Here is a 14,018-nt window from a genome sequence, read left to right as displayed (position 1 = left end):
TAACTCTAAGATGTAGATGCTGTTATGCACCCATTTTCCGCGTGGAAATGAAAGTGCAGAGATAGCCTGGAACTTGCGCAAAGCTACAGAGGCACAAACAGAATCTGAAAGCCCCTTCTGACTCCTGAGCTCATTTCCTTAACTCTTACATTAATGATTTACTCTTATTCCTCTTCTATTTCCTCCTCATTTTATGAGGTAGTGTTTCCGCTGTCACAGATGCTCAAACATTAGAAGTCATTATTCACTGCTCCCTCATTCTCATTTTCTCAACCATCAATCAATATCCAGCTTAGTTTACCTGCCATTTTAAACAGAGTCCTTCTCTTCACTATCTCTAACAAGACTGCCCTTGTTAAAGCCACCACAAGCTCTTACTTGGATGACCACAGACTCTCTGTGACTACCATCTTCTCCCTGTGAATATTTATCTTCCACAAAGTTACCAGTGTGATTTTGTAAAATGCCAATTTGAACACAATGCCGCCTTTCCTAAAAATCCCCAGTGCTTACCCCCTGCCTACAGAATAAAGGTCACCTTCCTTGACTTGTCATATTGATCTGCACGATTTCCATGAATTTCCTTTGAAGTCTCATCTCTCACTCCCTGTCTTGTGCACTAAAAATCACTTATTAAACTTTATGCAGTTCACTACACAGTTGTTTGTTTCCCTTTGCACAGAAACTGTTTATTTCATCTGGCTCAATTCTATTTACTTTTAAAAATGTGCTTAGGAAGTTTTCCCTGACCATTAAGACCACTCAACTTTAGAGACTCCACTCCCTTAGTGTTATTCTATATATGTCTTTTCACTGGGGTTACCATGTGGCAGTTTAGTTCTCTACTCAGCTATTTTTCCCTCATTTGATTGTGAGGTTAAGAATAGAAATTACTTATTCCTAGGGGTATTCATATGGCAAAGAGTGCATCAAAATTCAATAAATATCAATTTGATGAATTAATGCTCAGAAAGGCATATATGACAAAAAATATTTTCTTTTGGATTGTTATTACAATTTCTTGTGAAAGGGAAAATTTGCAAGCAAAGTTTATTGATTTAGTAGATATTTGATGGTGGACAGAATAATAATGATCCAAGCAAGAGAAACCATGAAATAAATGCGTCACTCATTCAGTCTCTGGACAATTAAGGGTGACTCACATGTCATCCTTAGGACTCTGTGCCCTGCAGAGTATCTGATTCTGTCACTGAGCACTCAAAAAGATTTCTTCAGTAAATCTGATATTTTGTTCTGTCTCCTTATTATATCATATTTTGTTATCTCTACCAATTACATACATATCTACAAAACATATTACTGATTCAAAATAAATGATACATCCCAAATAACATCCTCAGAGAGCCAACAGGAAACTAGGAATATATTTTCCCCAAAGACAAATGACTTGTCATTCAGTATCTTTACCCAAAATGAGGTTGAAATATGTAGAAATCCTATTCCTCTCCAAAATCAACAGGCAGGCAAAATATAGTCCAAATGTATTTTTCAGCTGTAAGTGGAATTCAAATAAATAGGCTACTAAGATTAAATATTTCTAAGACCAATGTGTGCATTCTTTGCTTCAGTGCTTCCCCAAATTGTCACGATGTCCAGGTCCTTCAGCTATTTCAATGTTAAAAAAGAATTAAGTAATAATCTTTTTTTCCCCCAGGATCTTTCTCAGAGCTTCCTTGACATCTTTGTTTCTCAGAGAGTAAATCAAAGGATTCAACATGGGAGTGACTAACGTGTAACATAAGGAGGCCACTTTACTCAGTTCAGGAAATTTGTCAGGAGTGAGATACACAAAAAAGCCAGAGCCATACAGCACACTCACGACTCCTAGGTGAGAGCTGCATGTGGAGAAGGCTTTCTTACGTCCCTCAGTTGAGCGTATCTTTAGAACTGTGGACACAATATACATATAGGACACAATAATGACAATTATGGTAGGCAAAATAATAATGCTGCTTAGGAAAAAAGAAACCACCTTAAGAATGTAGAGATCAGAACAAGAAATCCTCTGAAACGGATGGTAATCACAGTAAAAGTGATCTATGGCCTGAGAAGCACAAAAGAGTAAAGTAAACGTCATGCTGGTCTGAAGAACTGCAGTGATGCAGCCACAGAAATAGGAACCAGCCACCAACTGAGAGCAGAGACGTGTTGACATCTGGACAGAGTAGAGGAGTGGGTTGCAGATGGCGATGAAGCGGTCGTAAGCCATGGCTGCCAGGAGAAATCCCTCAGTCACAATGAAGAGGGCAAAGAGAAAGAACTGAGTCACACAGCCTGCAAAGGAGATGGACTTGCTCTCAGACCAGAAGTTGATCATAGCCTTGGGTGCAATAACAGACGAATAGAAGAGATCAACGAAGGAGAGGTTGCCTAGGAAGAAATACATTGGTGTGTTCAGCCGGGGATCAGTCATTATAATGGCCATCATCCCAACATTCCCTAGAAGGACCATGGCATACACGAGCAGAAATAGCAGGAAGAGGAGGATGTGCAGCTCTGGGCGGACCCTGAAGCCGACAAGAATGAAGTCAGTCACTTCTGAGTGATTGCTTGTTCCCCTGTCACCCATGGCTGAAACCTGCTGAGAGGAACAAGGCAAACAAATGAAATCTTGGCTTTGATTCTAGTGACATAAATACTCTCTTATATGTAGAAATAGATTACTTACAATTTAGTTAAATATTGCATATGAAACAATTTTAAAGTCATGAAGAATCAAGAATTTGGACCAGATAACACTAGTGTTCTGAGACTGTTGTTCTAATAAGCAGTGAAATTTCTTTGTTTATTGTATGTAAATCATGTTTTCCCGGGGAGTTCCAGAAGAATGCGGCATATTTTATTGTGTAATTTTACTCACACTCTGAATTTGTATTCTTAATATATTTATAGTTAAATAATGATATTTATACAAAGTAGGAGTATTACACATAATCTAGAATAGGAGTATTAGATATAATCTCAAATAAGAGCTTACACATAATCTCTGTGATAGTTTTGGATCTATTATGATAGCCAAGTCAGTATTTGAATCATTATATTACGGTAATAAACATATTTAAAAATATTTTTCCTCAATCTATTTAGTTTCCATTATTACTGAAGCCATCTTTGAAAACAGAATAAAAATAGATAAGTTATTGGTATGTCAAAATTAATGGCACCAAAACATCACTAAGCCTAGTTAAAATAAAATTCTCTAAAGCTATTTCCAAATATGTGTTCATTTTCTCAGCTGAAGGTCATTCCTCCATTTACATGCATGTTGATTGCATCATTATAAACATTTCATATCCATTAATAATTGTTTAAATTAAAAGTGCCACAACCATTTAGCCCTTTTTTGAAGCAGGCAGAGAAGCTGGCGAACAGTCCAGTCCTTACACTGCAATAGATGACTTTCTACCAAAGCTGCATCAATTCACGGGATCTCACTCTTCAGTCAGGGCAAGGAATGTATATATAAAGGAAAATTCCTTCCTGAATTCTCGTATACTTTATATGTCTTAAAATAAGGATAGCGGGATAACCATGGATATTTAAGGAGCATAGAACCTTGTGTCATCCAGAGTCCATGATCATCTGGGACAGTATCAATAGTGGTTGTTTGAGATGGCCTCAGTTATTGTTATTCCTGTGAAATCTTTTTTCAGATATTTCAGCATTGAAGTTTTGCTCATCCTCTGGCATGGATTCCACTGGGAGAGGAGTAATCATAGAGTCAATTATGGAGACATGAGTGCAGGCTCCAGGGCTGTTGTCCACGAGGACTGCAGTAACTCAGAGACAAGCAGATAGTCTAATAATAGTCCAAGTACGAGGAACTCTTTCTTCTCTGGTTGTGTGTATCCTTTGGGAAGTTTCTCTGGACTTACTTTCTTAATTGACAAAGAAAATCTTTCTAGTAATTATCACAGCATACGTATTGATAGGCATAGAGAAACAGATTTAAAAGTTTATACTATATTAGAAAAGTTTTAGATAAGCGAATATTTTAAATTATGTAGCAAATTACAATGCTGTGTTTAAAAAAGACAATAATTTATTCCAAATTATTGTTTACCTGTCTTTTCTTGATGCAGACATATTTCAAGATGCAGTAAATACCCTGTAAATTGCAGAATCAGGCAACGTTTTGCACATTGTATACTTTTGTATATATAAATACTAAAGAGTTAGAAAATATAATGAAAGAAATGATAGCATTCAGTAAAATTATTTTAAAATCTTTAGTAAAAATATTTATAAGAAATCAGAATCTATATTTAAAAATTCTTTAATAACTACTGTGTGACTGAAAGACTAGATTATAGCCAGAGACATAATACTCTATTTAATGAGCCTAATATTATAAGGATGTCATTTTTTATAAATTTTCCATAAGTTAATTGTAATCCTATTATTGAAAATCCCTCTTTTAATTAAATATTATTCTTGAATTTTTCTGGAATTGTTTTGTGTGTAAAGACAGCAAAATGCTATGAGACCAGAGCTTCCCGTTATTATAATACAGTATTAGTAAAAGTTGGTCTGTGTAGGAAAAGAAAGAAGTTTAGGTATTTTAAACAGGAAATTATTCCTTAGGGTGAATTGAGGCCTATCGAATTTGGAAAGGCTGGAGGAACTTCTGGCTGACACTCTTCTAATGACTCCTGGAGCGATATAGGATTAATTCACAAAGAGGGCTACCATCGGAGTTATGATTTAAAAACATAGCACCATAACTCTGATCTATGGATCAGATACACAGAATCAAAAGATGCCACTACTTCCTCATCCATCAAAATAGCTCCTTTAGGAAGTTGGCGGGCTCAACATTGCTGCAGAAAAAGGCCCACTTGTTTCCACAACCTTCCTAAGTGGTAGAAAAGAAACAGAAAGATAATGCCCTTCTGAATTCTGAGTTTGTATGGATCTAATTGGTAGAACAAAATCTGTGTCGAGAACCTTAGTAGCAGGAGACATTTTAACTTTCCAACATCTCCAACTAGAAAGTACATGGGGTGGAGCTTGGATATCTAATCTTTATAATCCAATATATTTTTTCTCATCTTTAAACTTCTTACAATAGCATTAGCCGTAACAACATGCTACTACTTATAAATACATAAGAAACATGTACTGGCATTCACAATAGGTGAGACATAAAGAAACCCTCAACAAATTCAGAGATTGAAATCATTCACTGTATGTTCTTTGATCATGTCAACTTAATATGCAAATCAATAACAATTAGGCAACTGGAAAGCTCTATGGGCATGGGCATTAAAAACAAACACTTTCTAGGGGCTGGCTTGGTGACATAGTGGTGAAGTTCGCATGCTCCGCTTCGTCGGCCCAGAGTTCGCAGGTTCGAATCCGGGGCACGGACATATGCACCACTTATCAAGCCATGCTGTGGTGGCATCTTATATAAAGTAGAGGAAGATGGGCACAGATGTTAGCCCAGGGCCAATCTTCCTCAGCAAAAAGAGGAGGATTGGCAACAGATGTCAGCTCAGGGCTAATCTTCCTCACACACACACACACACACACGCACACACACACAAAATACACTTCCTAAAAATCCGTGAGTAAAAAGAAATCAAACTAAATTATAATAAATTATGATATATCTAAACTTCTGGGATGCAGAAAAAGAAGTATTTAGACGGATACACAAAGCCTTATATGTAAATATTATAAAGGAGAAAAGCGGGAACATCAATAAATTAATCTACCTTAAGAATGTGAAATAGAAAACAGCAAGTTAAACCAAAAAATAAAAGAAGGTAAATAATATAGATACAAATTAGTTAAATAGAAAAAAGATGAATAATATAGAATATTCACATGGCTTAACTTTGCTTCTTTGAAAGATTAGTAAGATTGTAGTAAGAAAGAATTTTAGAGAGACTGTGGCAGCTCAAATTTGTGGGACGTCTTACTAAAAAGGAAAGAGGGATGCTGAGAAAGATCTCCAAAAACTAAAAACGAATTATAGTGAATTTTTGGCTGAATAATAATTTGTATATGCCTAAGAGAAAATCCATGAATCTGGCCAAAATCCTCATATCTGAGGAAAATAACAGCTGCCTGTGAGCTGTAAGCCAAACAATTCTAAGAGCTTTCATAGAGCCGGGAAACATTAAATTTTCAGTGTCTAAAGTGCAGACCTCATTGAAGATATAGGACACTCAGTTAAGACTCCAGAAGGGTTATGCTTTGCAGTTGAGCTTAACAAGCTCTAGAGTAAATTCTACCCTAAAACAGACCTAACACACCCTAAAAACAGTCTTCAGTAGGATAAAGCTGATCTGTAAGTACCTACCTACCAACCCAAATTCTCATACTTTTTAAAGGTACAAAACTAAAATTTAAACATTGAACAATACAACATTTATAATGTTTGGTATACAATCAAAAACGACCAGTCCTATGAAAAAGCATGAGAATATGAGTTAGTCAATAGACATATGCAGGGATGACATAGATGAATAAATTAGTAGACACATAAATTTTCACATGGATTTAATGGCAAATGTGAAGAAATGAAAAAATAAATGGAGAATATGGGAAAGAAACAAATGGATATCCTAAAACAGGAAAACACAATATCTGAACTGAAAATACACAGGATGGATTTAAAAGCAGATTACACATTACAGGAGAAAAGATTGTACGCTTGAATACATAGCAATAGAAACAAACAAACATGAGCATAGAGTTAAGGGAGATAAAAAATGAATAGACATTAGTGACAACCGAGAAAATATTACAAACGTAATTGAAGAAGTGGGGCCAGAAAAATATTAGAAGCTATAGTGGGCAAATTTTCCTCAAAGTTTATGACAACTATAGGCATATACATGTAAGAAAATTCACAAAATCCAAGCAGGATAAACAGAAAACAAAAACAAAACACATGAAAGCACAACAGAATATAATTTCTCAAAATGAGTGCAAAAGAAAACATTGAGAAAATAGCCAGAGAGAAAAAGAGACATTCCATACAAGCAAACAGAAGTTAAAGTGTAGACTTTTTGTCAGAAACAATGCAGACTGGAAGACAATGGAAGGACATCCTTATAGTGATTTCTAAAAACTCCTAATACAGAACCATATTTCTGGTGAAAATAACTTTAAAAAATGACAAAAGAGGGTAGATGTAGTTAGCACACTGCATCTTGTCTGTCTCTCTTTAAAGCAGTTCTCAAACTTGGACTGAATTCATGGAACAACTATTCGAAGATTCTAAAATTAATAGCAGGTGCATTGGGGGAAGAATGTGAGAACTGAAAGTACCACTGAACTGACAGTTGACCATTTGTTTCCTCCAGTACACCTATACCTAGACTCAAGGCCGCCAAAACCCCAGAGTTGATATCAGCACAGACAGAGACGAATCCTCAAATCATAAAGATGTGAATTACTTACATTTCACTCAATGATTCTGAAACTTTTAATTGAATGCTTCTGAAATTTCCTGCCTTCCTGCTCTGTGGTTGTTCCATTAAAACCTCATATCTGTTTGTAAATAAAACGTTTGATAACCTGCTATCTTCTCAGTGGATATCAATATGGAACAGTGTTCTGTTATTACTAAAATATTCTGCAATGTTTTAACATGCCATCTACACAGGACAAATTAAATTTATGCTCTTATTAGCAGGGAAGCCAATGCAACAAAAATGCCAAACATCTTTGAAGCCACAGTACATGATGTGGAAACTCTCGAAATTTTTTTTTCTAAGATTCTTTCTTTCCCAAAATGTTAGTTGAGGAATCTTTGTACCATCTAGAGTAGTGGTCATCCAACTACAGCCTGTGGGCCAAATCCAGTTAGACTCATTCTTTGACCTATTGTCTATGGCTTTCATAGGACAATGGCAGAACTGAAGATGTATGAAGGGAGGGAATTTCTTTCTCTTTCAACATGCTTCTTGGAGTTTTTCTCTTTTTGGTTCTTGCACCTACTGGGCACTGTGGTTCTCACTCTTGAAGAAACTCTCAGCCATCTAGGATCTTTTAATACTACCTCTTCTTGTGCCTTTAAATCCCTGATGGAGGTATGACTGCCTGCTCTTGCTAATCTCTATATTACTTCAAAATCCCCTTTCTTCAACGCTTCCATCAACTGTTTAGCTTATTCTCTGTATTAATTTTCCTCTAACACAAGCATGCTATATTTACAATAGAGATAAGAAATGAATTTCTAAAAGTAAGGGTTGTAGTCCATTCAAAGGAAGTATTGTGAATGTCCCTCTGTGTAAGTCATGAAAATAAAAGAAGAATCAAGTACTTCTCACCCAAATGTATTTTTTAATTATTTTGTTCTATAAGTAAAAGTTTAGTTCCCATGTCCTCTAGAGAGCCTGTCTAACTCTCTAAAGGTCTGGTAAGTTTACTAATTAATAATTTATTCTGTCTTTTTTTCACATGATACAAAATACATTACGGGTGAGAAGTTCTTGTAGTCCCTGGTGATTATCTTTCAGAGGGAATGCTCACACTGTGGTTTCCCTCCCCGTGGGAGAATTTCTCTCGGGATCCTTCCCAGGTCTACTTGTTGGTTTAATCAAAGAAAAAGTACAGTAAACTGGAGAGAGAGAGAGAAGCTACAACTTTTGCCTGTACTTGTCCATCTTAGCAGTTTGAGTGATGATGTGAACAGTGAAGAAATGCAGTTCACATTGCAGAAAACTTCCTGTTACACAAAGGTTTGCTTCTTTTCATACTTTTGTTTCTTCATGAATGTACTCGATTTCACATATAGTGAGGGTGTACTAAGAGGTAGTATTCATTCTTTAGTCTATGTCTTATATTTAATTTATTCTCAACACTCTTCTTTTAGATAGCTTTAGTTACATTTCTTCCCTTTTTTCCAATTTTTCTGTTGAAACCAGAAACTTGTTTATGTAAAATATGAATTTAAGGAAACTAGCATTTTTATAGTTAATAGGCCCTACCAGAGGTTATTTTGACCGTTCCTATGTCTTCTAAAATCAATCAGTCAACATTTCTGTTAACCTTTAGTTTTTTCAAGAAAGTAGATATTGTAACTGGACCAAATTGATTCTAATATACTTCCATAGTCCCAATCACCTTAATAGAATGTCAAAATCAGTGAAATTATAGCAATGACAACAGTAAAAATTAAAAGTGATATTATGAGACACTGTATAATTTATATCATATAAATTTATTTATTATATATAATTTATATATAAATTTATATATCTACAGAATTATAAATTTATATGAATATAATATGATAAACTACATTTTCATAGTATGTGAATTGGTGAATTTATCCTTTGTCAGTTTTCCTTTATGTTTTATGATAGATTATTGACTAGTAAAGCACTAGGCTGCTCAACCTCATGACTCATTATGCCTCTTAAATCTGTTTTTCTGTTACTCCATTTATAAAATGAGAATTAAAATTAATTCTTTTCTCTACCTCTCCACAGTAATTTATTTACAAACATTTCATAGTCATAATAGCATAAACCTAAATAAATGTGATGTAAGCTTGTTTAAATAGATGTCTTTTTTTTTCATTTGTAGCTGTCTTTATTTTTTATTTATTTATTTATTTTTTTTATTGCAGTAACATTGGTTTATAACATTGCAAAAATTTCAGGTGTACATCATTGTACTTCTATTTCTGCATGGACTACATCATGTTCACCACCAAAATACTAATTACAACCCATCACCACACACATGTACCGAATTATCCCTTTCACCCTCCACCCTCCCCCCTTCCCCTCTGGTAACCACCAATCCAATCTCTGTCCCTATGTGTTTGTTTATTGTTGTTATTATCTACTACTTAATGAAGGAAATCATACGGTATTTGACCTTCTCCCTCTGACTTATTTCACTTTGCATTATACCCTCAATGTCCATCCATATTGTCACAAATGGCTGGATTTCGTCGTTTCTTATGGCTGAGTAGTATTCCATTGTGTATATATACCACAGCTTCTTTATCCATTCGTCCCTTGATGGGCACTTAGGTTGCTTCCAAGTCTTGGCTATTGTGAATAAGGCTGCAATGAACACAGGGTGCATGTACCTTTGCAAATTGGTGTTTTCAAGTTCTTTGGATAAATACCCAACAGTGGAATAGCTGGATCATATGGTAGTTCTATCGTTGATTTTTTGAGGAATCTCCATACTGTTTTCCATAGTGGCTGCACCAGTTTGCACTCCCACCAGCAGTGTATGAGAGTTCCCTTCTCTCCACATCCTCTCCAACACATGTTGTTTCCTGTCTTGTTAATTATAGCCATTCTGACAGGCGTGAGGTGATATCTCATTGTAGTTTTGATTTGCATTTCCCTGATAGTTAGTGATTTTGAACATCTTTTCATGTGTCTGTTGGCCATCTGTATATCTTCTTCAGAGAAATGTCTGTTCAGGTCTTTTGCCCATTTTTTAATTGGGTTGGTAGTTTTTTTGTTGTTGAGATGCATGAGTTCTTTATATATTTTGGAGATTAAGCCCTTATCAGATGTATGGTTTGCAAATATCTTCTCCCAATTGTTAGGTTGTCTTTTCATTTTGTTGATGGTTTCCTTTGCTGTGCAGAACATTTTTAGTTTGATGTAGTCCCATTTGTTTATTTTTTCTATTGTTTCTCTTGCCCGGTCAGATGTGGTGTTTGAAAAGATGTTGCTAAGACCGATGTCGAAGAGCGTACTGCCTATGTTTTCTTCTAGAACTTTCACAGTTTCAGGTCTTACATTCAAGTCTTTAATCCATTTGGAGTTAATTTTTGTGTATGGTGTAAGGTAAGGATCTACTTTCATTTTTTTGCATATGGCTATCCAGTTTTCCCAACACCATTTGTTGAAGAGACTTTCTTTTCCCCATTGTATGTTCTTGGCTCCTTTGTCAAAGATTAGCTGTCCATAGATGTGTGGGTTTTATTTCTGGGCTTTCGATTCTATTCCATTGATCTGTGTGTCTGTTTTTGTGCCAGTACCATGCTGTTTTGGTTACTATAGCTTTGTAGTATATTTTGATATCAGGGAGTGTGATACCTCCAGCTTTGTTCTTTATTCTCAGGATTCCTTTAGCTATTCGGGGTCTTTTGTTGTTCCATATGAATTTTAGGATTCTTTGTTCTATTTCTGTGAAAAATGTTGTTGGAACTTTGATAGGGATTGCATTGAATCTATAGATGGCTTTAGGAAGTATGGACATCTTAACTATGTTAATTCTTCCAATCCAAGAGCACGGAATATCTTTCCATTTCTTTGTGTCTTCTTCAATTTCTTTCAGAAATGTTTTATAGTTTTCGTGTACAGATCTTTCACCTCTTTGGTTAAATTTATTCCTAGGTATTTTATTCTTTTTGTTGCAATTGTAAATGGGATGGTATTCTTAATTTCTCTTTCTGCTACTTCGTTGTTAGTGTACAGAAATGCAACTGATTTTTGTATGTTGATTTTGTATCCTGCAACTTTACCATATTCATTTATTACTTCTAAAAGTTTTCTGGTGGATTCTTTAGGGTTTTCTATATATAAAATCATGTCGTCTGCAAATAGTGACAGTTTCACTTCTTCCTTTCCAATTTGGATCCCTTTTATTTCTTTCTCTTGCCTGATTGCTCTGGCTAGGACTTCCAATACTGTGTTAAATAGGAGTGGTGACAGTGGGCATCCTTGTCTGGTTCCTGTTCTTAGAGGGATAGCTTTCAGTTTTTCACCATTGAGGATGATATTAGCTGTGGGTTTCTCATATATGGTCTTTATTATGTTGAGGTACTTTCCTTCTATACCCATTTTATTCAGAGTTTTTATCATAAATGGATGCTGTATCTTGTCAAATGCTTTCTCTGCATCTATTGAGATGATCATGTGATTTTTGTTCTTCATTTTATTAATGTGGTGTATTACGTTGATTGATTTGCGAATGTTAAACCATCCCTGCATCCCTGGAATAAATCCCACTTGATCATGGTGTATAATCTTTTTTAACGTATTGTTTTATGCGATTTGCTAGTATTTTGTTGAGGATTTTCGCATCGATGTTCATCAGTGATATTGGCCTGTAATTTTCTTTTTTTGTGTTGTCCTTGTCTGGTTTTGGTATCAGGATAATGTCAGCTTCGTAGAATGAGTTAGGGAGCTTCCCCCCCTCCTCAATTTTTTGGAAGAGTTTGAGAAGGATAGGTATTAAGTCTTCTTTGAATGTTTGGTAGAATTCACCAGGGAAGCCGTCTGGTCCTGGACTTTTATTTTTGGGGAGGTTTCTGATTACTGTTTCGATCTCCTTACTGGTGATTGGTCTATTCAAATTCTCCACTTCTTCTTGATCCAGTTTTGGAAGGTTGTATGATTCTAAGAATTTATCCATTTCTTCCAGATTGTCGAATTGGTTGGCATATAGCTTTTCATAGTATTCTCTTATAATCTTTTGTATTTCTGAGGTGTCTGTTGTAACCTCTCCTCTTTCATTTCTGATTTTACTTATTTGTGCCTTCTCTCTTTTTTCTTGGTGAGTCTAGCTAAAGGTTTGTCTATTTTGTTGATCTTTTCAAAGAACCAGCTCTTGGTTTTATTAATTTTTCTATTGTTTTTTGGTCTCTATTTCATTTATTTCTGCTCTGATTTTTATTATTTCCCTTCTTCTACTGATTTTGGGCTTTGTTTGTTCTTCTTTTTCCAGTTCCTTTAGGTGCATTTTTAGATTGTTTATTTGAGATTTTTCTTGTTTGTTGAGATAGGCCTGTATCGCTATAAACTTCCCTCTTAGAACCGCTTTTGCTGTATCCCATAAATTCTGGCATGTCGTATTTTCATTTTCATTTGTCTCCAGGTATTTTTTGATTTCTTCTTTGATTTCTTCGTTAACCCAGTCGTTGTTCAGTAGCATTTTGTTTAATCTCCATGTATTTGTGGCTTTTCTGATTTTCTTCCTATAGTTGATTTCTAGTTTCATACCGTTGTGGTCAGAAAAGATGCTTGGTATTATTTCAATCTTCTTAAATTTATGGAGACTTGTTTTGTGGCCTAATATGTGATCAATCTTGGAGAATGTTCCATGTGCATTTGAAAAGAACGTGTATTCTTCGGTTTTTGGATGGAATGCTCTGTATATATCTACTAGGTCCATCTGTTCTAAGGTGTCGTTTAAGGCCAATGTTTCCTTATTGATCTTCTGTTTGGATGATCTATCTGTTGGTGTAAGTGGAGTGTTCAAGTCCCCTACTATTATTGTGTTACTGTCTATTTCTGTTTTTATGTCTGTTAATAATTGCTTTATATATTTAGGTGCACCTACATTGGGTGCGTAGATATTTACAAGTGTTATATCCTCTTGTTGGATTGTTCCCTTGATCATTATGTAATGCCCTTCTTTGTCTCTTTTTACAGTTTTTGTTTTAAAGTCTATTTTGTCTGATATGAGTACTGTGTAGCTGTCTTTAAATTGCCCTGTGTGCCTTCTATCTTTCATATGCACAGAACTTTGTATTTCTAATTAGATTTGTCTGTTTCTGAAAAGACAGAAAAATCTTTGTCTAAGAATTGAGAATTCTTCACGTGCATTCCATTCTGCAAAATCCAAAAGGAACAAAAGAGGGAAGGAAGGAAGAAATGAATGGAGGGAGGGAGGGGGACAAACAATAAGTGTGATTTCTGTGTGTTCAGGAAATATAAGCAAGAGTCCTTTCTGTTTTTAGCAGATGAACTGTGCCTCTAATCCTGTGTGTCATGAGGACAAAGATAATGGAAGAAATAAGGATAAGAGGTTAACGTGTAAAAGGATGCAACTTTCACAGGATCTGAGGTCTTCTTTCTAATATAAGAAAGACAGATACAATTTTTGTATATTATTTTTCTATAGTAGATATACTACATAATCATTAAAAAAGTAAAATGAGACCATCAATTGGATAGACTTTTACTTTGAGTAAAATCCTAAGAGGATTATAATGTTTGTGAGAAAATTCTTCCACTAAAGGAGACAACTTTCAACAACAATAAACTGATAATGAA

At 35.1% G+C, this 14,018-nt stretch overlaps 2 protein-coding genes across 2 annotated transcripts in view; both read right to left on the bottom strand.

Moving 5' to 3' along the window:
- The window catches only part of LACRT (lacritin), a 618,678-nt gene that overhangs the window by 397,460 nt on the left and 207,200 nt on the right, over positions 1-14,018 (bottom strand). The window lies entirely within an intron of this gene.
- Positions 1,649-2,590, bottom strand: LOC101392539 (olfactory receptor 9K2-like). The gene has a single exon (XM_004429457.2). It carries the CDS (start codon positions 2,588-2,590, stop codon positions 1,649-1,651), a length of 942 nt encoding a protein of 313 aa, XP_004429514.2.

This window comes from Ceratotherium simum, chromosome 17, assembly GCF_057802395.1.
Source record: "Ceratotherium simum simum isolate JZ-2026a chromosome 17, ASM5780239v1, whole genome shotgun sequence".
In the NCBI taxonomy this organism is placed as follows: Eukaryota; Metazoa; Chordata; class Mammalia; order Perissodactyla; family Rhinocerotidae; genus Ceratotherium; species Ceratotherium simum.
This window is presented reverse-complemented; position numbering and strand designations above follow the sequence as displayed.

Coding starts and splice junctions, on each gene's coding strand:
- LOC101392539 (XM_004429457.2), bottom strand. CDS start 2,590: ATGGGTGACAGGGGAACAAGCAATCACTCAGAAGTGACTGACTTCATT.